The 22,324-nt window shown below is 38.8% G+C and overlaps 1 protein-coding gene across 3 annotated transcripts; it reads left to right on the top strand.

Annotated features, from left to right (window-relative positions):
- The first annotated feature begins 218 nt into the window (after positions 1-218).
- SH3GLB1 (SH3 domain containing GRB2 like, endophilin B1) lies at positions 219-22,096 on the top strand. 3 transcript variants are annotated; one of them, XM_058808233.1, is made up of 11 exons: positions 219-452; positions 3,196-3,337; positions 5,880-6,008; positions 6,729-6,862; positions 7,244-7,336; positions 9,397-9,435; positions 10,870-10,893; positions 14,779-14,868; positions 15,335-15,435; positions 20,410-20,641; positions 21,624-22,096. In XM_058808233.1, exons 1-11 carry the CDS (start codon positions 381-383, stop codon positions 21,729-21,731), a joined length of 1,164 nt encoding a protein of 387 aa, XP_058664216.1. In that variant the 5' UTR covers positions 219-380; the 3' UTR covers positions 21,732-22,096. The 3 variants fall into 3 exon arrangements, with proteins under 3 accessions (XP_058664216.1, XP_058664215.1, XP_058664217.1); XM_058808232.1 differs by having other exon boundaries at positions 9,397-9,483; XM_058808234.1 differs by lacking the exons at positions 9,397-9,435; positions 10,870-10,893.
- The last annotated feature ends 228 nt before the right edge of the window (positions 22,097-22,324 follow it).

Below are 22,324 nucleotides of genomic sequence, written 5' to 3'. Positions count from 1 at the left end.
GGCACGAAAACACTGCCCTGACACCAGGGCCAGCCCTGACACCCCACCCTACCCCGCCCGCCGTCCCCTTACGCCAGCGTGGGGCGGGCCGGGGCTGGAGCGGGGCTGGGGGAGAGGTGGCCGGGGCGGAGTAGCGCCAGGGCGGAGCTGTGGAGGAAGGCGGCCGAGGTGGAACGGGGCCAGGGCAGTCTGGGGCTGGGGCGGGGCGGCCGCCGGCGCCGCTCCCCCGGCCGATCCGGGCCCTGGGCTGACGCCGCGGCTCCGCCAATCGGCTGCGGCCGGGCCGGGCCCGGCACCGCCCCCGGCGGCTCCCACAGGGACGGGCCGGAGCGGCCGCCGGCGCCGCGGGTGCCCGGGCTGAGTCAGCGCCCCCGCCCAACATGAACATCATGGATTTCAATGTGAAGAAGCTGGCGGCTGACGCGGGCACCTTCCTGAGCCGCGCTGTGCAGGTACGAACCGCCCTCCCCTGCCGGGGCCCCGCCGGGACGAGGTTCTGTCGGGGCGGCCCCACGCGAGGACGCCCCAGCCGGGTCGAGGCCGCGGGTGCTCCGCTGGGCCGCCGCCGGGTCTGGCGCGGGGCGCTGGCCGGGGCGCCGGGCTCCGCCCCGGGGGCCGGAGGGGCCGGGCCCGCCGCGGGCTCCCAGCTCGGAGGGAGCGCCCGGCCCGGCTGTGCTGGCGGGGGCGAGGCCGGGCCGGGCGGCGATGGGCTGCTGCGAGAAGTCTCCTCCAGCCGGCCCCTCCGGCCGTGGGCTGGGCGGGCCCGGCGGTTCGGCAGGCAGGCTGCGCTGCAGCAGCCTCGGGGGCTGCGGGGGTGACACAGCCCGAGGTCAGACGGGCAAAGAGGGGAGAAGGCGCCGGCATCAACTGCCGGGAGGTACGGCCGGACTTTGTGCGTGCAAAGGACAAAGGTGTGTCTCGCCTGAAATAAGCACCTGGGGTTTACTGGCTGCTAGAAACGTGTTCATATCGCTGCCTGACCGGTAAAAATCGAGTTCTCATGCGACACATGAAAGCCCGGTATGTGTCTGCTTAGGCTGTTTGGTTTATTTTACTTTTAGTATCTATTTTCAGCTAGTTTGATAGCCCATTGTTTCAGATTTGGTCTTCCCCTTTCTTCGCAGTAAGAGCATTGTAACTGTCTTTTGTTCCTTAGCGCTTGTCTTGAGCCGTAATCCCCTTTCCTTATATAATCAAACTTGAACAGATTTGCTGTATGGAGATGGGCATCCAAGCAGTATATAGTAATCCATTTTGGTTTCTTGCGAGTTCTCACTGGGTCACAGTCAGGTTTGGAATGTGGTGAGCGTTGTTATCTAGTCTTGTCAGTCTGATGTATTGCCCTAAATGTCAATATTCAAGCAGAACCAATGATCAGCAGCACAGCAGAGCTCTGAAAATGCAAACTCGTCAAAAAATATTGTTCAAATTCAAATGAAGTTAAAGCAGTCATTATAGCTTCTCTTTGTGGTGGAGGTATTTCCACGCTTCCCCCACTGCTCGTGGCTTCTTCCACATCTACCCCCTTCCCAGACCGACTCTTCCTTTCCTGCCTCCACTTTCTCTTTTCTTGTAGGACAAGGGGGAAAAAGGAGATGCAATTTCACCCTTCATTGTAAGATCTTGTGATGGGGCCTTGTGATTTCATTTAAGTCTATGTGTGAAATCTAACATTGTGATCTTCACTTAGCAATCTTGACGCTGCTGAGAGGGTTTACGGAAATATTAATAAGAAATTTTAATAATTTTATATACAAATACTCTTATCTGTAATTAATTATAAAAATAATTCCACACCTATTTTACTGTATTGTAAAGAATCAGTACAAAGTTTTTGAGAACACCTGGCATAGTTTAAAAAGCCTTTTAAACAGCAGCAGCAGTATGTCTATGAATAAATTCCCTTCTTCCCTATACAGCAGCTGAACTTTCTCATGCCTACAGTTTGCTTTTATGTAGAACTGCAAATGCCAGAAGCATTTATCAAGATGTGCCTGCTATCAAAGTTGGTTAATCTACATGTGGCAGAAATGCAAACAAACTTGGACAATGCAATTTACTTCTATTGTATTCTATTTCTTACTGGCCACCAAAGAACTTGTTAAGAATGGAATTGGACAGTCAGAATGCTTCCAGTCCTGTTAAATTCCCAGCTGGTAAATTTGTTAGTGACTTAATCATAAGCCAGATTCTCCTGAGGATGCCTGACTTGGAGCAGGGGCTGTGGAGGGATGGGATCTCTGCTGGAGGAGCTGCTGCTCTGAAGGGGGAGGGAAAGCCCTCACTTCCGCCTTTCCTTGCTTCCCTGATGTGAAATGTGGAGCTTCTCCCTGCCTGGGATTGAAAAACAAACTGCTCGTGGATTAGTGAGACTTGGCATGAATTTTGTATCAAGTGAAATGAGTTGTCTGATGGATTTATTTAGCTAAATGATGTTATATTGTACTTCATGGTCATTAAAATCACAGCTTGGATGAGAACAGCAGAGGTGGTCTTACTGTTTCTGTAAGGAATAACAGGACATCTAAAGAGTTTATCAAACACTGGTTTGTCCTATTCTAAAAAGCAACTCCTTGCCTCCAAAGAGATAAATTTTACAACTTCCCAAGAAAGTTTGGTTTAGCTTTTAATCCTGTCTGTAGAAGCTTTCCTTAATGTCTAATTATAATTTAAATCTTCTTACTATAGTTTAAACTCCCTATTTTTGTCCTGTTTCCTCTGGACAGGACTTTTTTTCAATATATTCAAGGTAGATTCAAATCAGAATCTATTTTGTCTTCAGGTTTTACATGAGGATAATTGACAAACAATTACAAAACAGACAAGATTGAAGTAATCTTTTAGTTTTCTTTATTACCTCTGGGCTTCCATTATGGTTAATGTTTTAAAGAACACTGTGCAAAATTGGACAAACTGCTTCACGTGAGAATCCTCAGTACCAAGTTTAGCAGAGGATTTCTTCATAATGTTAAAAATTACCTTTCCCATATTTTTCTGCCCTTTTTTAAATCTGATAATATGGATGTGCTGGTGACCTTAACAGCTTTCAGATTTGTCCTTAGATTTTTACTCACGACTGGGGAATGGTTATATCTTTTAAAACATCATATTCAAATTAATATAAGTGACTGTTTTAAATTTGTTCTGGAAAATTATTTCTATGAACTGAATATTTTTAACTTGACTAACTTGCAGTTCACAGAAGAAAAGCTTGGTCAGGCAGAGAAGACTGAACTGGATGCTCATCTGGAGAACCTTCTCAGCAAAGCAGAATGCACTAAGTTATGGACAGAAAAAATAATGAAGCAAACAGAAGTATTATTGCAGCCAAATCCAAGTAAGGAGCCATCAGGTTTTTGTTTTCAACTTTTGAATTAATAGATATGCCAATGTAAGTATTTACTTCAATAGCTATTGCATAAGGAATGACTAAATACAGCAGCTTTAAAATTTGAAGGCTGCAGTTATGGAAGGCAAATTTTGAAGAGCTGGGAAGAATTGGAGTCACTGCCAATTGCTGATACTTTCCCCTTTCAAATGGGGAACACTTTATACTGAGCTTTTTAAACTGTCATATTGGTTCCATACTCTGCTCAGTCTCAGGTTGATTGAATTTTTGAATTGTTTAGTGTTTAATTGAATTTCCCATTCTAATTCCAGATATCTTGGATAGCTGTAAGAGCTCTGAAGTTCTTTATGGGGTAGATACAGTGGCTCAAGAAACTTCATTACTATTTAATTATTTAAACTCTCTGCACAATACTAATCTGCTTGAAGCAGGCAAGATGAACTAAAATACCTGTCTTTAGCAATTCCCTTACTGAGGAATTAGCACCCTACTTGAGCAATACAAAAAGTGTGAAATATGATTTCATCACTGTTGAGTCTCTTACTGTAACAGCAACAGAAAAAAAAAAAAAACATGGGCAGAAGTAATGAAGTTTTATGGTGTGTTAATTTTATTTGTTTCTGAAGTTGCTGCTATGAATAGTAATGTTGAGGACATCAGTTTCAGCTTCATCCTACAGTTGTACTAGAGTTTAGAGCTATAGGAATTTGCTTAATGTATAGATCTAGGTTTTAAGTCAAGACCTGGTGTCCAGTCAGTGGGTGAACTACTTCACTGAAAAAATCTAAACCTCCTTTGGGTTTGCTCAAATGATAATTTTATAAAAGTGCTATTTCTTCTGCACTGAAAACAAATGTTCTCCTTGTAATGACATACCGAGCTAGGATTTATTAGTAAAGGTAAATCATACACTGCTAACACTTCTCTAATGCCAAATGGATAAATTCTTTATTACAGGGATGTTTGAAGTATTACTTTGGAAGTGTGTTGCATCTTTTAGTTCCATAAGAGCAGTATTTTAAAAATAAGCCAACTGATCTTGTGGGAAGGATGCAGCAGAACTTGCAGAAAATTCTAACTGAAGTTTCTACTTTTGTCTAGGCCAGAGGAAATAGTTGACTGTTTCATTCAATTCAATATTTTAGTATCTCTTGAACCCCTTCAGAAACTTGTCAACTTTGAGTATTGAAGCACTGACTGGAGGCTAGTGGAAGTGTATGCAGAAGTTTCAGTGGAAGGATGATATATAGTAGTGTCTCAGTTATGCTCTCCAGTCCATTTTCTTATGGCTAAAAATACTCACCATTGAGCAATGATCTTTGTGAATGTAACTTCAGCTGTTTGCTGGCCTACTTGGAGAAGGATCACATGCTGCAGGGAGCTGCTTTTGGTGCTTGTTAATGGAGTGACCCTGTCTGGGGGAGGAAAAATCACTTTCAGTCCCTTTTATAATTGTACCTATAGATTAGACCTATGTAATAGTCCAATAATTTTAGATTACTTTCCAGTTCTTTTGTGATTTAGTAAAAAATAAATATGGATTGAGTAAAGAAAACAAATAACTTCTGATCATTTCTGGTTCACTCTTGCTGCCAGGGAATGTGCTGATACCCATAATTGTCTGTCTTAGATTAATTTGTGACCTCCATGAGAGAGTAGTTATTTAATCCACTGCTGTTGAAAGTTGTCTAATTAACAAGTAGTATTGAAGTGGCAGGTTTGTTCACTGGAAAGCTTCTTTGTGGTTGTCTATACTATTTTTGCTGAAATTAGTTCTTACTGACTGTATAAATAAGGCCAGCTCGGTGAGAAATGAAAGCAGTTGGTCAGAGAAATTGGGTGTTGCATCTGAGGAGTTTGCTTTTTCAATTACAGAGTCCCTGGTTAGGTGTGTGAGGCCTTTCCACTGAAGAAGCTCCCCGTGGCTTAGTATTGTGATAGATGGGTAGTAATACTCAAATAAGTTTTTCTGATAATTTTATTGCTCAGACTAAGAAAATATGAGAACATGAAATGAAACATTTTCTAATAACTTTTAATGGTTTCTTTCAGAACATTTCAAGGGAGCATGGGAAGGAGGATATAATTTCTGGGGCTATTGAACTTTCAGAATATCTTAATAAGAACTTAGAGTAGTTGATGAACTTAATTCTTACTGCAAATTGTAGTTAACATTTTTTTTTTCTGGAGGGGGAACAAAAGACTGTTTTTTTTAAGGAGAAGTATTCTGTTATTGCTCTTACTGTGGAGACTTCTGATCAAAATTCTGAAAAGCTGTATAACTATGCTAATGGAGAAGAAAAGTACACATTTTCACTTTCCCAGGTGGCTCTAGGAAATACTTGAACATGGCATGGCGAACATGGTCGGTTTTCAGGAACAGGATCTCCAGCCTAGCATTGTTCACTAATATTGAGTTTAGTGGCTGGATTTTGGAATTCTTTTTTTGTGTTCCTTTGTCTTGTTTGCTTGTTTCTTTTTCTAATTTGTGCTTTAAATGACAGTAATTATTTCAAATAAACCTGTTTAGATGCCAGAATAGAAGAATTTGTCTATGAGAAGCTGGACCGCAAAGCACCAAGTCGCATGAATAACCCAGAGTTACTAGGCCAGTATATGATTGATGCTGGGAATGAATTTGGCCCAGGAACAGCCTATGGTAAGAAGTAAAAAACTGCACAGATACAGGCTTTTTTAACAATATAAAAATGTATTTCTTGTCTTCCTCTAGATAAAATTATTTCTTGTCTTCCTCTACATAAAACTGTTGAATGACATTTGTATCAGTTTGAGTTGACTTGCTGTATCACTGAGCATTGGGAGATCAAAACTAAAATTTAAAGTATTGCTCAGTTAATGTGTAAATGCATATTTAGAAGTTTGAGTAGATGGGGTGAGGAAAAGCACATCATTTTCCAGTATCTCAAGCGTTTTCCTTGCTACCAACTACTCCTGTCTTAAGAATGTTGTGTAGGAGAGGAAGTTGATGGATTAAAATAAGTAGGTATGATGTCCAGTTCTGAAATAGATGTTCACCATGGAGTTGCCATAATATGTGGTCTCATTGAAATCTTGCCTTGACCTGTGATTGATTATAATAAAAATGGTTTGGCTTGTTGTTTGTGTGGATGTTTATTTTGGTGTGGGGTTTTTGTTTGTTTTTATGTTGGGTTTTTTTGGTGTTTAGTTTTGGGGGGGTTGGAGTGGTTTTTCTGGGAAGGGGTTGAGTTTTTTGCACATTATATTCTTTCTTTTGAAGGCCCTTTTCATGGCATTGGATTGTTTTTCAAACTGCTGGCCTAAACTTTCCTGACTGTGGCAACCTGTTTTGTTAACCTCCTGCCTGAACAATATGATTAACATATTTTTTCCTTTGCAGGAAATGCACTCATTAAATGTGGAGAAACACAAAAGCGAATTGGGGCAGCAGACAGAGAACTCATTCAAACTTCTGCTATAAACTTTCTCACTCCCCTAAGAAACTTTATTGAAGGAGACTACAAAACTATTACTGTAAGTTGAATTGTACATTTTTCAGAATTTCACACTAATTGTAACTGTCAGTCTTCAAAATGTAGTAGTAGATAACGGTGCATTATTACTTTCCTCCAGGTAATACAGAAAAAATCAAGTGAAATTTGTGCCTTTGGAGTATTTTCTGGTTTTTGCTGACGTAAAAACATGATAATGATGAAAACATTAGTTTGGTAACTGTTGTTCTATAAGAAGTATGCATATTGAGCATAAACTGTATGGGAATAATTAGGATCTAATTCTGCCTCTCCAACTGAAGAACTTTTATTTACATGATACTTTATTAAAAGCATTTCCAAGCAGACAGTCTTTTGCTTGTATGTGTACTCATTCTCACAAACTAACTTAACTCACTTTCAGAAAGAACGTAAACTGTTACAAAATAAAAGACTGGATTTGGATGCTGCAAAAACCAGACTGAAGAAGGCAAAAGTTGCAGAAGCTCGAGCTGCAGTAAGTAGAGGGCTTTTTTTCCAGTTGGTCCATAACTTTCAGATGGATTGATACATATTTATCAACTTGACTGCTTGGTTATGTTTCCAGTCCTAGCTTCTTACCCTGGTTGTTTTTCTAGGTACTTTTGTAAGAAATGCCTTAGTAGAACACAAGTAAACAGAAGTGAGTTACTGATCAAGGTGTTAGTCTTCTACTTTTAAATATTCCATCAAGTTAGACTTACTTACTCTCTTCTTGTTTTATAGTAGATCAGCCTATATTGTCAAAAATTGATTGATACAACCTGCCAATATGGGTGTAAATACAAATACCTGAATCTGCAAATGTTGAAGTGTGGGTGTGAAGTGTGTGCTTTCAACTGATGAACCTATCTGTACTTAACTTCTCCCTGTCAAAAATATTTGCAGTTTCTCTTTATGTATTGCTTACTATTTTACACCACCAAACAGAGGTGAGACGCTTCAACTTGGATGACTTGAACCATTCTGATTCCCTCAAAAAATGCTTATTCAAGGAGATTAAATTGAAAAAGAAGGTTACTGCTTTTTAAACTCTTAAAATGCTCTAAGTGAAGGAATGGGCTGTTGACTGTATGTAGTTTCATCAGGATATATTTACAGTATTTTCATAGCTATCTTTTGACTTCTTTCCTAAAAGTTCAGCAGTTAATGATGGATAGTGATTTCTCCTGTAAGGGTTAATGCAGTAAGGGTCATGCAAATAAAGAAATCCAGTTAATTTAAATACACAGGGACAGTGTACATGATGGAGAGGAAGAAGGACTGACAGATTTTGCTGGCTTTTCAAAATGGGTGTTTGTCCTGAAGGATCTCAGAGACATTGTCTTGAGCTTTGAAGTGCATCTTTGCGATGACAATCCATCTAAAGACCAACATGATCTCTACCTGACAGTTCTGCTCTTGTGTCAGTCCATGTCATGCACACTGTCCCTCTGTATTTAAACTATCTGTATTTTTAAATCTACGCATGCATTTTCCCTTATATAAATTCTCTGCAAAAAGAGTCACTTCTCTATTTGCCAAGCTTTCTTAATTTGTAAGACTAACTATGGAGAACAGAGAGGTTTTGGTCAGCAAGCAGCGCGATTTCGAAGCAATGGATAGAGGAGCATTGGACAGTAAACAATTCCTTTGCTTGACTTTGTTCAGAGTTAAGTTAAAAAAAGTGATTTTATTATTAGCTTCCTTTGTGGTATGGTAGCAAGTATGGACTTTGCTTTCTAAAGCAATGAGAGTTGTTCCCCTTGAGCTTGGTATTAAAATTATATATATATATATATATATATATATATATATATATATATATATATATATATATATATATATAATACACTGAAGTTTTAATTCATCACCAGTGCAGTCATTCAGAGCTTGGTGCCAATTGCTGCTGCTCCTATTTGATCCCATGTATTCCTACAGCAAGTATGCAGTTTTATGCACATAATTTAGTGCTGGAAGAGCATGAAACCCTAAACCTCTTCACTATTTTGCCTATACTTTGCTGTCAAAATGTAATTAAAATTAATGTGCATGTGTAAGAAGTATCAGATTGTAGAATGCCAGCAGAAATAACAAAATTGCAGCTCTTCTTTATCCTCTGCATTGTATAAGTGAGAACTAACCTGGATGTAGGTGTGATGCAAATGGGTTAGATTTTGCTGGCTCCCTTATTTATAAAGGAAGAAACCTAACAAACAGGGCTGGACTGATAGGTTAGTGTAGTGTATTGAGCTATGACACAAATTTTTATGCTTTACTATTTTCTGTGACAGGTTAAAGTGCTAAATTTTATCTACATGTGATTACATATTTTTAGAACTGGGAAAAATAATTTGAAAATGGCTTGTCCTATGCTTACTGTACAACTGAAACAGCTTAGTTCAGTATTTATAATCAAAATCTAAACTGTTTTATTTATCTATATTCACTTCACAATCTTGTTTCACTTAAACTTGCAGTGCTTTGTGCTGATAATCTATTTACCTGCTATATTTGCAGTTTTTTAACTTGCCTTTGTTTTTTATCTATACACTTAAGCAACTAAACATCTCTCAGCCTGAAGAGAATAACATTATGGTAAATGTCTCTTACATGCTCAACTTGCTGCATGTAAAATGGCTAAAGGTTTGTTGGCCTCCTGTGTTCATTCATTTTCCAGTCAAATGTTTCCTCTTGCTATCCAGCTCATTTTGTTGTTTTCCATTTGAAAATGGATTGGTGAAATGCACTAAATACACTTATGTCAGTACAGCATTGGATGTTATTTTTATCAGATAATTTCTGATAATTTGAAATACACAGTATTATATTCTAATTTCTGTGATTTTATGAATGTAAACTTATTATAATAAGGAGTTAATTTTTCACTTCTGAAATTATTTTCAGCTATTAGAGGAAAGAAATTACTGAGTTTTCCTATCTTTTTAATATGAGTAAAAGTGAATTATGTGAAACAGACAGGAATATGTAGAAATTATTCCCTTCAAGCAATGTGTTACAAAGAACTGCAACTGAGTAATGTCACAGGAGTTAATGGCTTAACTTAAAGTACAATGTATCCCAAACTTATTGCAAAGACTCCCTAGTGAAGCTGGTTTTAGCCCTATAGTTGTGAGAGTGGAAGAGAAAGGGATTAATTAGTTCAGTACAGCATAGACTGTGCTGTCCAGCCTGTTCTGGTTGAGGTTTGGATCTGCACAGCATATTGGATCTCATCTCAATTTAGTGTTCCAGATTTCTCTGCTGTGATCAGATTAAAAAATGAGCAAATAAACTTGTTTGTTACAGTTTGCTCCTGCAACCTTTATACACATTTCTTCCTACTCCTGATTGTGTCATTGTCTTACAATGGCAGAAGATGAAAATTAAAGAACCACATTGCAAGAGGGAATTGAAAGAGCAAGCTGAAGTAATTAACTTTTAGACTCAATCCCTTGCAGTTCTATGATTTTGCTGTGCTGCTTGCTACTACTCTAATTCTCAATGTGAGATACCTCTGTAGCAGTTTCAATTAAATTTAGATTTCAGTCAAAGTGCTTGTGAAATAGAAAACTGGTAATGAAATTAGCAAGAGAAAGCATTCATCTGTTTCAGTGTGAAAATGAGAATAGCTTTCCATAGTTTTCCATTATTATAACACATTAAGGTAACTTAAATTCCTCTTAAGGTAATTTGGTTTGTCTGATTCATGTCATTTTTTAAAGTAGTTATGTCTTGTGTTGTAATAGCTTGTTTTAGGTAGATTCTTGTAATACATGAGTTCTACAAGTCACACTCTCCTCAGTATCTAACTTGTTTCATAGAGGTAATGCTATCCATATTCATAGTAGATTCATTGTGTATGAAGGGCTTTGGGCAGCTGACTTGTAGCACTCCTCAAATCCCTGTGAAGTTCTGAGGACAGGAAAGTACTTCAAAGCCAAAGTGTGATTATATACTATAATAGAGTGCCACCAATGTCTAAGTTTGTATGTTTTTATTTTCTCCTCCCCCTCTCTTAATGCTGACTAGATATGGGCTGAGGAAGTGACAAAAGTAAGTAAACAATTTTAAAATTGCAGAATTCTGAAATCATAACTTGTGCTGGTCTACTGTAATAAGGGATATTACATGTTGTTGATTTCAGTCTGATGCTGGCAGCCTGATGCATTAGATCAGAGTACACTGGGCCCCTCCAGGGCCTTTCTGGTTTCAGTGGCAAAATAATGCCTGGGGCTTGTTTTATTTTAAGCTGTTTCTGGCTGTCAGTACCAGTACCAAATGATTCTCATGAGACAAGATACAATAGACTACTACAGGACTTCTCTCAAAATTTACTGGTATGATATCCTTATCAGAACAAGCTTATTTGAAAATTTTCAGAAATATTTGGGTCTAGTAATCTAAACTCTCCTGAAAACACTGATCTTCAAGTTTTACCCAGAACATGGAGCACCTCACCTTTCTCTCCAGTGTCACTAGATTTTCAGCAGCCTAAGTTAGGGGGTAGGACATCTGAGAAGTGCACCTGCCCTGAAAGCTGGTTTGTGAGTTTAGGATTAGCCTTGGGATGGGCGTTGCAGCCTGCTCTGTTGTGCCACCCCTTGGCCAGGGACAAACTCAGAGGAGCTAATGGGCTGTTGGGCAGTGGCTGCTGTGGTGCCTTGAGAAGGGCCATTCATTTTTCATGGGCTCACTGCCTCTGACAAGCCAGCATTGGCAGCAGGCTGTGAAGGGGTGTGCTAGCAGGGAAGGAGGGGTTTCTTAGTGGATTTCTGTAGAGGAGGGGTAATTAAAGTTATGTCAATAGAAGGAGAGCAGGGGCTTTGGAGTATGGCTTTTAATGGGGAACTAGCTAGGCAGCTGTGGGAGGTGTAGGGAGAAGCTGGGATATTTCAGCTTCAAGTGAAATCTTGGGAGTTGTGGGAATTGCCCTTCCAGCTTTCTGTGAGTTGTGGTGCACACAGGTGAGGATGAGTGTCAGTTCAGAGGGAAGGAAGCATTTAAAGTAAAAGGAGGGTTAACTGTAAAAGGAGGATGAGGTCAACTTTGATCCTAAAGTTTGAGAATTATTTAATGAATTAAGTAAAGTAACATTTGGAAGCAGGAAACCTCCCTGCTGGTCCTGTATTGGGGAACAAATGGCAGGGAAAGAATACTGCTGTGTTGAAAACTAATCTTGAAGCTATTTGCTTTTCAGAGACAAGAACAAGCAATTTTAAGGGTAGCAAAATTTAACAGATTATGTCTTGGAAAGAAGAAATACTACAAAGTGTTTAACTATATAGCATAAAGAAGACAAAAAACTTTAGCTTCTGTAATAAATTATGTAATTCAAGGTCCCCTTTTTAATGTAGCATATAAATAGCAGAGACTATTGAGAAGAAATGACAATATTATGCACTGCCAGTGGAGCAGTAATCCATCCACATTTCTAAAGGCAATCTGTCCTTTTGTGTTTGAGAGTTGGAGGAGGAGATTCATAAATGTTTTCAATTTAAATATAAGATTCCCAGCAAAAAATTCAGACCATCCAGTCATCTCTGGCTCACTTATGGGAGTTTTTTTGAGTTAGAATAAAAGATGTGCGTGGTGGCACAAATGACAAACTTTCTTCAGTTTAGCTTCCTCTAACTCTGTATTTCAGAAGGAGTATTGAATACTAGGCACAGCTGTGTATCCACTACCAGTGTTTTACTCAAAGCATGTCTGGTAAAACAACATTAGCAAGGTCATTTTATTTCATATGCTTTTATGTGTGTTGTCCCTTCACTGCAGGATTACACAGTATTTCTAAGAGGTCCTGTACTCCTGTGTGAAATCTGGGGAGATTATTTACATATGAGTACTCAGATTCAAAACCTGGGATCATATTCTGTAATTGCAGAGCAAGTATGATTTTGAGGGATGTTCATGAGACATACCTAGTGATGTCTTTTAATGATCCTAAAACCACAATACAGCTGCACCTGGGAAGTTTACGCTTGTATTTTTGAGCTCTTCACTCTGTTCAGAAATAAAGGTGATCAGGGCATGAACTCCCCAGATTAAAAGTCAGTTGGTTTTCACCTTTACCCCAAGGTGAAGAATAGATGTGCTGTCCTGGTACAGTTCACTTAGCAGTACTGAAAATAGGGATGGGCAAAGCTCATTAAAGACATAATTCAGTTAATGTAAATCTCTATAAAACCAGTCCATTGGGCTTTTGTAAATATATTTTAAGTCACTCTGTACTAAGTTAATATGTGTTACCACATTACCTACTTTTCCTTTCTTTTACAGAAAGTAGTTGATTTACTAGAATGTTGTTGAAACAAATATGATTATTTTGATGGATATGTCCCCTTCTAAGTTCCTGTTCTCCTGTATTTACTTACCTGACAGGGAGACAGAAACACATTAGCAATTGCTGACTTCAGAGAAGCAAGAGACAAAGCTATTTCTCTCCAGATAAATTATTTACTTATTGCTTTGATAGGTTTTTAAAAGAAAATTAAGATGTTGCTTTTCTTCCCCTCTTGGCCATCAGATTAGCTTTTTTCATCTGTTTGTTCTTACATTTCTCTCAAAGACTGACAGATGGATTTCGCTGCTGCTAGTTCAAATTTAATCAGAAAATTCCAAGCAAAGATTCTTTCCTCAACCAACTTTGAAAACCTAATTAATTTGAAACTTGATACAAACACTGCTATCTCAGTTTTGAGTAGGGGGCCCACGGTTCTCTTTAGGAACTTCTTCAGTGTTTAATTACTGTGTAAGCTCTTCCGGTTGCCATGACTTTTAGGTAACTGTGTCATTCTTCTGTGCTCTTTTCTGAGGTTCCATGTGACTTTTCATACTGATTAACATTAGCTGAGTGGAAGAGCAGGATGGTTGTAAACGCATAAAATGCTTTTACCTGGTATCACCTCATTTTTTTCACCCAGTATCACCTCAATTTTCCTGAAAATATATTTCTCCTTTCTGAGAATAATAATTGCTGCACCTTGGACCTAATGCAGGTTTTTGCCCTTGGGTTTGTTTTTAGAAACAAGGTACTAAATGAATATAAGCATTGAGGCGAGGTAATCCAGATTCCAGGCTGAGGACATTCTGTCTTGGAGCAATGAATCTTAGAGCACATATTCTGTATATGTGTATTTAGTGTAATTTTTTTCTTCCCTCCCCAGAAAAAGTACTCTAAAGTAATTTTGGCTGTGCTAGATTGAATTAATTTAAAACTTAAAAATGATTCAGAATTATATGTAACAGGGAATAAATTTGAATTATTGAAATATGAAACTTGTATTACATCATTTTTAATAGAGATTTTACTCTAATTGTAGCACCAAGTGTTAGAACATTTTGTATAGTTCAGGTTTATTTATTTCAAAGACTCCTTGATTACATGCTCCAGAAATAATTGTAGTAGTTTGGTGGCCAGTATAAGGCATTACATTATGAGATATTCTGGTGAAACTTCATATCAAAGGTTTATGTACAGCTGATTGCTGTGCAGTTACATGGCAAAAATAATGTCAGATTTACCCTGAATTATTTCATCAGAGACCCGTTCAGTTGATCTATAGAAAAAAATTACATTATTCTTGGCTGCCATTGGTATGCTGACAAAACCCCTGGTGCAGACGTGGTTGTGGCAGTGAACACTTGATTTGTTATTGTGAGAGGTGGGGTAATAATGCTGGCAAAGAAATGCCTTTCTTTTGCATATATAGTAGGTGTCTGATAATAAGCTGCCTGCTGTGTACACAGGGCCTCCATGTTTCTTAACTCAGAATGCAGTTACTGGTTTTGCCTAGTAAAGGTCTGCAAAGAAAAGCCCATTTCAAACACCTAATTGATGCATTTGTGTGAGCAGCTGTGCATCAGGTGGGACTGTTGCAGTGGGCAGGTGTGGCACAGAGCACTGTACCAGTACCTGATGTGCATTCTTGCCTTTAGTCTGAACAGGAGGTGCGAATCACTCAGAGCGAATTTGACCGTCAAGCAGAGATTACCAGACTGCTGCTGGAAGGAATCAGCAGCACACATGTGAGTACCCAAAGGGTGTTGAGGAGGAAAGGCAATATCAGGTGCCTTCTAAAGAAAGCTGCTGTAAACTACTTGGGAACTCTGGTCTATGAGGTTTCACTTCAGTGCATTAAAGCATCAAACCACAAGGGTTGGGGTTTTTTTTTAAATTCTAATTTAATATTCACTGAATTTAACTTTACTTTCCCATTAACCTTCAGAATGCAGAAGTTTTCATTTTCATTCTTTATACCCAGCTTCCCATTCATCAGATCAATTGAGTGTTGAAACCATAAAAATGTTTACTCAAGTATGTTAATTTTATGACATTTTATTCTGTTTGCCTGGTAAATCCAGGCACTGTGCCTATCTGGTGTTTATCCCTAAGTGCCAGTATTGGCATTAGCACCTGACCAGGTGCCTACTCCTTCTAATGCACCTGGGTGCCCTTGTGGACTGAACTCTTGAATTCTTTGCTGTGTTACAGGCACATCATCTCCGCTGTCTGAATGACTTTGTGGAAGCTCAGATGACCTATTATGCACAATGTTACCAATATATGTTGGATCTCCAGAAACAACTTGGAAGGTAGTAATACTGTATAAACTTCAGGAAAAAGCTGTTTTTAATAAATCCTTATTAATAGTAGGAAAACGTAACTGAGAGAACAGTGGTGGACACACAGGCATGCTGGGCTGAAAGGAAATGTATCTGCTCTCAGGCAATTAATATGTAATTACCCAGTGCAACTACTTCCCTAAGCCTACACACAGCACTAAGGCTTTTTGAGAGTTGATCTATTGAGATTTTATATATTGTGTAATTGAGGAAGGTGAGCTCTTGGTAACCTCATTAAATGTGACAAAAAGAAATTTCTAGAGATTTATTTGTAGTCTCAGTATTTAAGTTGTCTTATGCTTCGTGCTATTGAACCACTGTGCAATGTGGGAAAAGTTTTTATACTTCCTATAAATTTCTGTTGCCTCTTAATTCACTACAGGTCATTATCTGATTTTCCGATGAAACCCTGTTCCCCACTCTTAACTGAGTTGCCAGCATAGATAGTGTATAGGGAGAAATCTACTTCATCCTATCTATTATCCAGAGCACACACAGTAAAATGAACAAGTTTGTCTTGTTTCATGGGTTTAGCATTTTTAAAGTAAGAGAAGAAGCTGACATTAGTTTTTACTCTTAATCCTTTTTCTGTGATGGGTGGGAATGTAGAGATCCACATACTTACATTTCATAAAGTTTCTCTATTCTAATTCTTCACAAATCATCCTTTCTTAGAGTTACACAGATCATGTTGTTCATATGAGTGTATGCACTGAAGATTTGTCTGTACTTAAAAGTTAACTCTAGTGTCTGTTCTAGGTAACTGTCTCTGAGGTATCTGTGTTTATGTTTTCCCTGACAAGGAAGTAAAAACAAAAGTGTTCTTGAGTCTTGCCCTTTTCCTGACTTGCAACTTCCTGTGGCATTTGATTTCCTCAGTTTGTTTAAATGTGTAGTTTAAAGATTGTTTTTTAGTCTTGAAAAAGACTAAACTCCTAAATTGTAGTTTAAAGTGTTTAAAATTTTGATCCAAAAACTGCTACATCTTTAAAGTTACCTCGCAGTCTCATACATTCCAGATAGTCAACTATAAAATGTGGTAACACACAAATACAAGTAATGGAATTGAAAGCTTGAAAACAAACATTTACAGTATTAAGGAAAAGCAACTATTAAATTAGAAATAGAGTGAAATATATTACACAACTATTTTTAGAGGATATTTTTAAAATGTGTATTTTTATCCTATTGTATTTATCAAACAGAAGGTCTTAAACATAATACCCTTATTCTAAGGAAAAACATGTTCCTCTTTAAGTTCTGCTTTAGGATGTACAGCTTGTCCCAGAACTGCTGTTTTTGTTTAAAATTTGTGTAAGTTGCTACCAGGTATAAAAAAAGTGTATTTGAAGAAAATAGTGCCTTTAGGAAAACAGAAAGGTGCATCTTTATGTGGCTGTGATCTGATCAGTATTTTTAATAAAATTACTATGACTGGTAGAAAACCAAAAGCATGGAAGCTTTGCAAAATTCTAAATGCCTCTAACAGTGAAATGAAATTTTCCTGCCTATGTGGATTAAAATAGTTATGGTATTAAATCTTGGGTGTGTCTTTCCTTCCTTGTGCAAGGAAATCTGACTGAAGTATCACAGAGCACTGGGACAGGGTCTCAGTTGTGCTCCTTGCTTCCATTTATAGGGATGTGGTGTGTAGCCCTTGGAGTAAATTAGCAGATGAGTAGGTTTGTGTTCTGTGCTCCTGAGGTTATGTGGGCACATACAGACCAAATAAACAACTTAGGCAGCTCAGCTAGATGTGGGTTGTGCTCTGGTGGTTAACACGTAGTGCTGAGTTACACAGCTTTTCACACATCTGAGAGTGGTATTGTGCAATATTCTCACATAAAAGCCAAGAACTGTGAAGGATCTGAGTTTTGTTTCGAGGTTGTTTATGGACCAAAGGCATTCAGCCCCTAAGTGAGATCAGTTTGTTACTTAAAACAGAAACCTGGTTCTCAGAGGAGATGCATATGATGTTTTACCTGGGTCAGCATCTAGGGCATACACCCCTTCCTGGTTCCAAAGCTGGGCACTGATCTTCCTGATGTACTCTCCAGAGGCAACTGTAAGGAGGGTGGGGGGAAAACTTGTACTCAGTTCTCTTTATACAAATAGAGATATTTTTATGGATGTTTCTCTTCAAGGCAGCACCAGCTGCTTATCTCTGTACTGCCTTCCCCTCCTGTGAGGCTGGATTGATTCTTTAAATCAAATCTCCCTTTTTTCTTGTTTTCAGTTCCTCAGTATGAACTAAACAAATCTATTTCAAATATTCTGGTACTCTGGTTGCTTTTTTCCTTCCTGATAACTGCTTTTGCTCTGAAGTTTCTCAGCTTCCCTGACAGACAAATGTTAACTGTGGCATAATTTTTTCAGATTATCTATTACTAGTATCTTACTCTACAAGCAGTGAAACTCCTGTTACTCAAGCATTCAAAATAAAAAACCCTGAACCAGACAATCTCTGTATAGCTGAAGCCTTCCAGTAAAATGCCTTACTTATGGCTTTGCAAAAGGAGTGAGACTTAATGCTCCACTGATTGACAGACTGTTTATGAAGTTTTGGCTTTCTGTTCCACTGACTGTACAAACCAGTGACCCTTTGAACTGAGCAGAATAACTTACAGGTAATTACTGTGTTAACTGAGAACAGGTTTAGCAGTATATTGAATAGTCATTTAGCAATATTGAGAAACAGCTGATTGTCATTTAAAACTAAATCCCTCTGGTTGAATGCCAACTAATCATGTAATAAATACATTGTGAGGCACAGCTGAGTTATACCTACAGAAATGTGGGGTTTGGTTTTGACTCCCTTTATTTTGCTTGTTGGATTTGTTCAGGGAGCATGATGAACTAGTTTGAAAAACTAATCTAGCAAATGAGAAAAAAAGACCAAAAACATTTGGTGGAGTTGCCTTCTTGGTGAGTTGAACCAGCTCTTTATGGTCTAGTGGGGTCAAGGTAAGCCACAGGGGGGAAGTGAGACTTCCTCCTTTGCACAGTAGTAAGCTGCTGCCTAAATTCAGAACAGCTTCCTGAAAGTCTTCCCAGTTTTTACATGCAATTTGGTCTGACTGTCAAGGGGCTAATGCTGTCCTCCATACTACACTGCTGCTCTTTCCTTTTAGTCAGATACAATTGTGACTGCAAGATAAACATGTTTAAAAAGCTATTCTCATGGAAAGTTGTCTTCCTGATTTTTGGCTAGTTCAGATTGTTGAATCAAAAGCAGCAGATTGCTAGATCTGACTCAAATGGTAGAGAATGAACATCTGTGCTAAAAAGGGGTACAGGAGTGGGTCTGCGCTGTTTGGTGGCACTGTGCATTTACTGGGTTAAATGTAGTGTGAACCTGGAACCTTGTGTGCAGGACTGCTGCAGCTATTACAGATATGAGCTGCATTAGTTCCACTGTTTATTGTCACATGAACCAAAAATTAGTTGCTGCATTGATGGGTTTAGTTTTTACCTGCATCAGCTCCCTAAAGCAGCTCCTCTTATGATCATAGAGCACCAATAATGCTGCAGACATGGTTAGGAATATACTAATCTGGATTTACATGGGTACAGTTGCCACTGAGCTGTGCCTTCAGAAAGAACCTGACTGGGGTGCAAGAGGTGCAAAGGGATGGGGCTGTTTTCTGGTGGGTTCATATGCATGGTGTGGATAGATCCTCCTTATGTCAAAGAGCAGGCACATGAAAGGAGGGGGGAGGCAATATGCCCAAATCCCAGATGTTAATGAAGAGGCATCCATGTAGAAGGACTGAAGAGGGAAGTTATGTGTGGGAATTCACTGGTCAAAAGAGTGGAAGGAAATCAAACTGCAGTTCCAGGTCATCATGACTCAGTCTAATTCCTAGTGCTGGCCCTTTTTTACTGCATCAGGTCTGTCACTTTTTAAAACCTCTATTGACCTACTCTTTAAGGTAGAATCCAGATGGGTGTTAGAACCAAGCAAGGCAGCAAAGAGACAAGAAATTGTTACATCAGCTGCTAAATAACTGAATTTAGTCAGCCACAGGACTGCATCCCAGAATGTAGGACAGAGTGACATGAAATGTTCTCAGAGCTCATCATTGCTGGTCTGTTCTTCCTACCCCACTGCCCCAAAATCTCTTGCTGCTTTGCTGTCCTTTTCCTCCTTCCATTTTTCAGTCATGTTATTCTGTGCTTTCCCTTGTATCTGTTCTGTCACTCAGAAGAGTTTTTTGTGACTGAGCTCATTAACTAAGTAGGAGATTATACACTTTTTTTCTCCTCTTTTTCAGTCAGGTTAATGAATTTAATTGACTTCATGGGAGGGTCTAGCAAGCGCTATGGCTGGCACTGAGCAAGTAGCAGCCTGACCCAGAAATGAGGAGCTTAAGTTGATATAAGTTCCTTTTTAGTGTAAAAAATATTTTTTGCTTTACAGCGTGAAGTTAGCTGAATCAATGAACTGATTTAGATTACAAAATCAGTTGTGTGGTTTTTCTTGCTTTCAGAGGGAGGCTGTGGTTTTAAGTTGTATTATATTGCCCTGATTTGGTTTGTCAGCACAATCTTTTGTGTAACCACATAATTGAGGAATGAGCAGGAGGAGGTGGAGGCTACTTTTCCTGGCAGAACTGTCAAAAGAAATGTTTATCAAAGTACAGTCTGAATTAAGTTTGACCAACAGTGCTTTCTAGGTTTTGCCTTTTTTAAGAGACAAATATCCAGGGTTTTTTAAGGTGACAGTATTCCTTTAAAATTCTATTGAGTTGATTTATGCTACTTTTCAGGAACAAGTATCTTTATTTATGTTATAGAACTCTTAGTGCTGCTCTCTTACTTCTATCTGCTGGTGTTTATTTCTGATAAAAATAAGAATGCTTATTTGGGCATGGGAGCATGTATAATGCCCTGTGTAAAATGGATTAATTCAGAAGTATTTTCTTTTTTTTTGTCCTCTTACAGCTTTCCATCTACTTTCCTCTCTAACAACAATCAGTCTTCCACAACTCCTGTGCAGAGTGTTTCCTCTCCCTCAGTGTTGGCCTCAACCTCTGCTTCATTGCCTTCAGTAAGCAATTCAATGGTTACTTCAGGCCTCAGTGAACTGAAGTCATCAAGTGGCAGCAGAAAAGCAAGAGTTCTCTATGATTATGATGCTGCAAACAGCAGTGAATTATCTCTACTTGCAGATGAGGTAAGAGTTTTCTATGTACCTTAATTATTTGCAAGTAAAGTGGGAATGTTTGTGAGTAGCCAGTTGAGATATGCTACATCAAAAAGTCTGTGTAGTTGATATTTAGAAAACTAAATTTCATTAATACCCTTGGAGCATTGTCCTGTACCTATGTATCCTAATATTCTGTAGTGAGAGCCAACATGTGTGACACCATCTTAGCTTGCAAGAACATTTGCTGGACAGTCAGGATGCAGTTCTGCTGTCTACTTTTCACCACACCTTTAGCACTATTTTCAATATGATTAGTCTTTCAGACATTGACTATTGCAATTTGGGAAGAATATGAAAATACAACTACTTCTTGCTTTGGTGGTGAAGGTTGTGCTATGTTTATTCCTGTTCTGGTTCAGTTGCAGTTGTAAGTCAGAGTCTATACAAAGAAGATGGAGATAGATTGTGAAGTACAGTGCATTCACCTGGTAATGTGAATGTAGCTTAATGCTGAAGAAGAAATCGAAAAAACAATATTCAGGACTTTTAGGTTTTTTAGTGTGCATTGCTTCAATATTTTTATTTGACTTTTTTCTTATCTAGAGAGTGACTTAGATAGAAGCTGTGAGCTTGGAATTTCTGTGAAGATGTAGCACATCAACACCATCTGTCTTTCTATCGTGCACTCCACAGAAGTTTCTTTTAGGTTGCCTGTTAAGGCTGAGGGTGAATACACAAGTTAAAGCACAATAGAAAATAAACAGTAATGAATAGAATTTCAACAGAAAAAAGGCACTTTAAAATATCATACTGTGTCTATGATACTCTTTTTCATGGACCAATGGAATAATTTTTATGAGCATTAGATTATGTTCCGTGGATGCTCATATTAAATTCTCTGTTTAACCTGGTTAATCTCAATTCTGAGACACTGGGAATCACATGTAGATAGACTGTAACTCTCTTTCCTGCAAGTGAAGTTTATTATAATGTCTTTCTCTTTTTGTAGGTGATAACAGTGTACAGTATCCCTGGCATGGATTCAGACTGGCTGATGGGTGAAAGGGGAAATCAGAAAGGCAAAGTGCCTATTACTTATTTAGAACTGCTAAACTAAATGGTTGGCCTGAATAGAGACTGTCCATTGTGGCAACACCATATTTATATACAATTAACGTTATGTAAGCAGGTTTATGTGTCTTCCATGTTACTGTCTTGAGGGACAAATACCAGCCATTAAAAACTGGCTTTTCTGCCAGCATGGTTGCACGGTCAATACTCTATTCAAACTTAATGTGTTTAAAGCTTTTACTTCATGTGCCAAGAACGTTTCCTACAGATTTGTTTCTACTGAAGTTTTCACTAATACAAGCTTCTACTTTTGAGTAATCTAGATTGAAAGCAGGAGGTACTGTTTTCTACTGAAATTTTTCATTAATGGCAAAGCTTTTCTTCACATAAAATAAACTTATTGTGAACTGATGTAGGTGTAATGCACGTTATTTGAATAACCAAAACCAGATGTGACACATAAACTATGTGGTTCTGTTCCCAACACTTGAGGAGCTCAGATGTGCTGAGGCACACATGGCTTCTGCTGAGTGTCTGGTGCATTTAGTCACCTCTGAAAAGTTAAGGCAAGTTCCCAGTATGCTGAGATTTTAAATTGCACATAGGTGGATTGACACAAAGTAGGGACATGCAATTCTG

This window comes from Ammospiza caudacuta, chromosome 7 (assembly GCF_027887145.1).
Source record: "Ammospiza caudacuta isolate bAmmCau1 chromosome 7, bAmmCau1.pri, whole genome shotgun sequence".
Classification (NCBI taxonomy): domain Eukaryota; kingdom Metazoa; phylum Chordata; class Aves; order Passeriformes; family Passerellidae; genus Ammospiza; species Ammospiza caudacuta.
The sequence above is the reverse complement of the archived record's forward strand: the minus strand, read 5'-3'. Positions and strand labels throughout refer to the sequence as shown.

Excerpts from the sequence above, each read along its gene's own strand:
- SH3GLB1 (XM_058808232.1), top strand. The coding sequence starts at position 381 with ATGAACATCATGGATTTCAATGTGAAGAAGCTGGCGGCTGACGCGGGC. Across the intron at positions 7,337-9,396 it reads TTGCAGAAGCTCGAGCTGCA|CAACTAAACATCTCTCAGCC; the intron begins GTAAGTAGAGGG and ends TATACACTTAAG. Across the intron at positions 9,484-10,869 it reads TGCATGTAAAATGGCTAAAG|ATATGGGCTGAGGAAGTGAC; the intron begins GTTTGTTGGCCT and ends AATGCTGACTAG.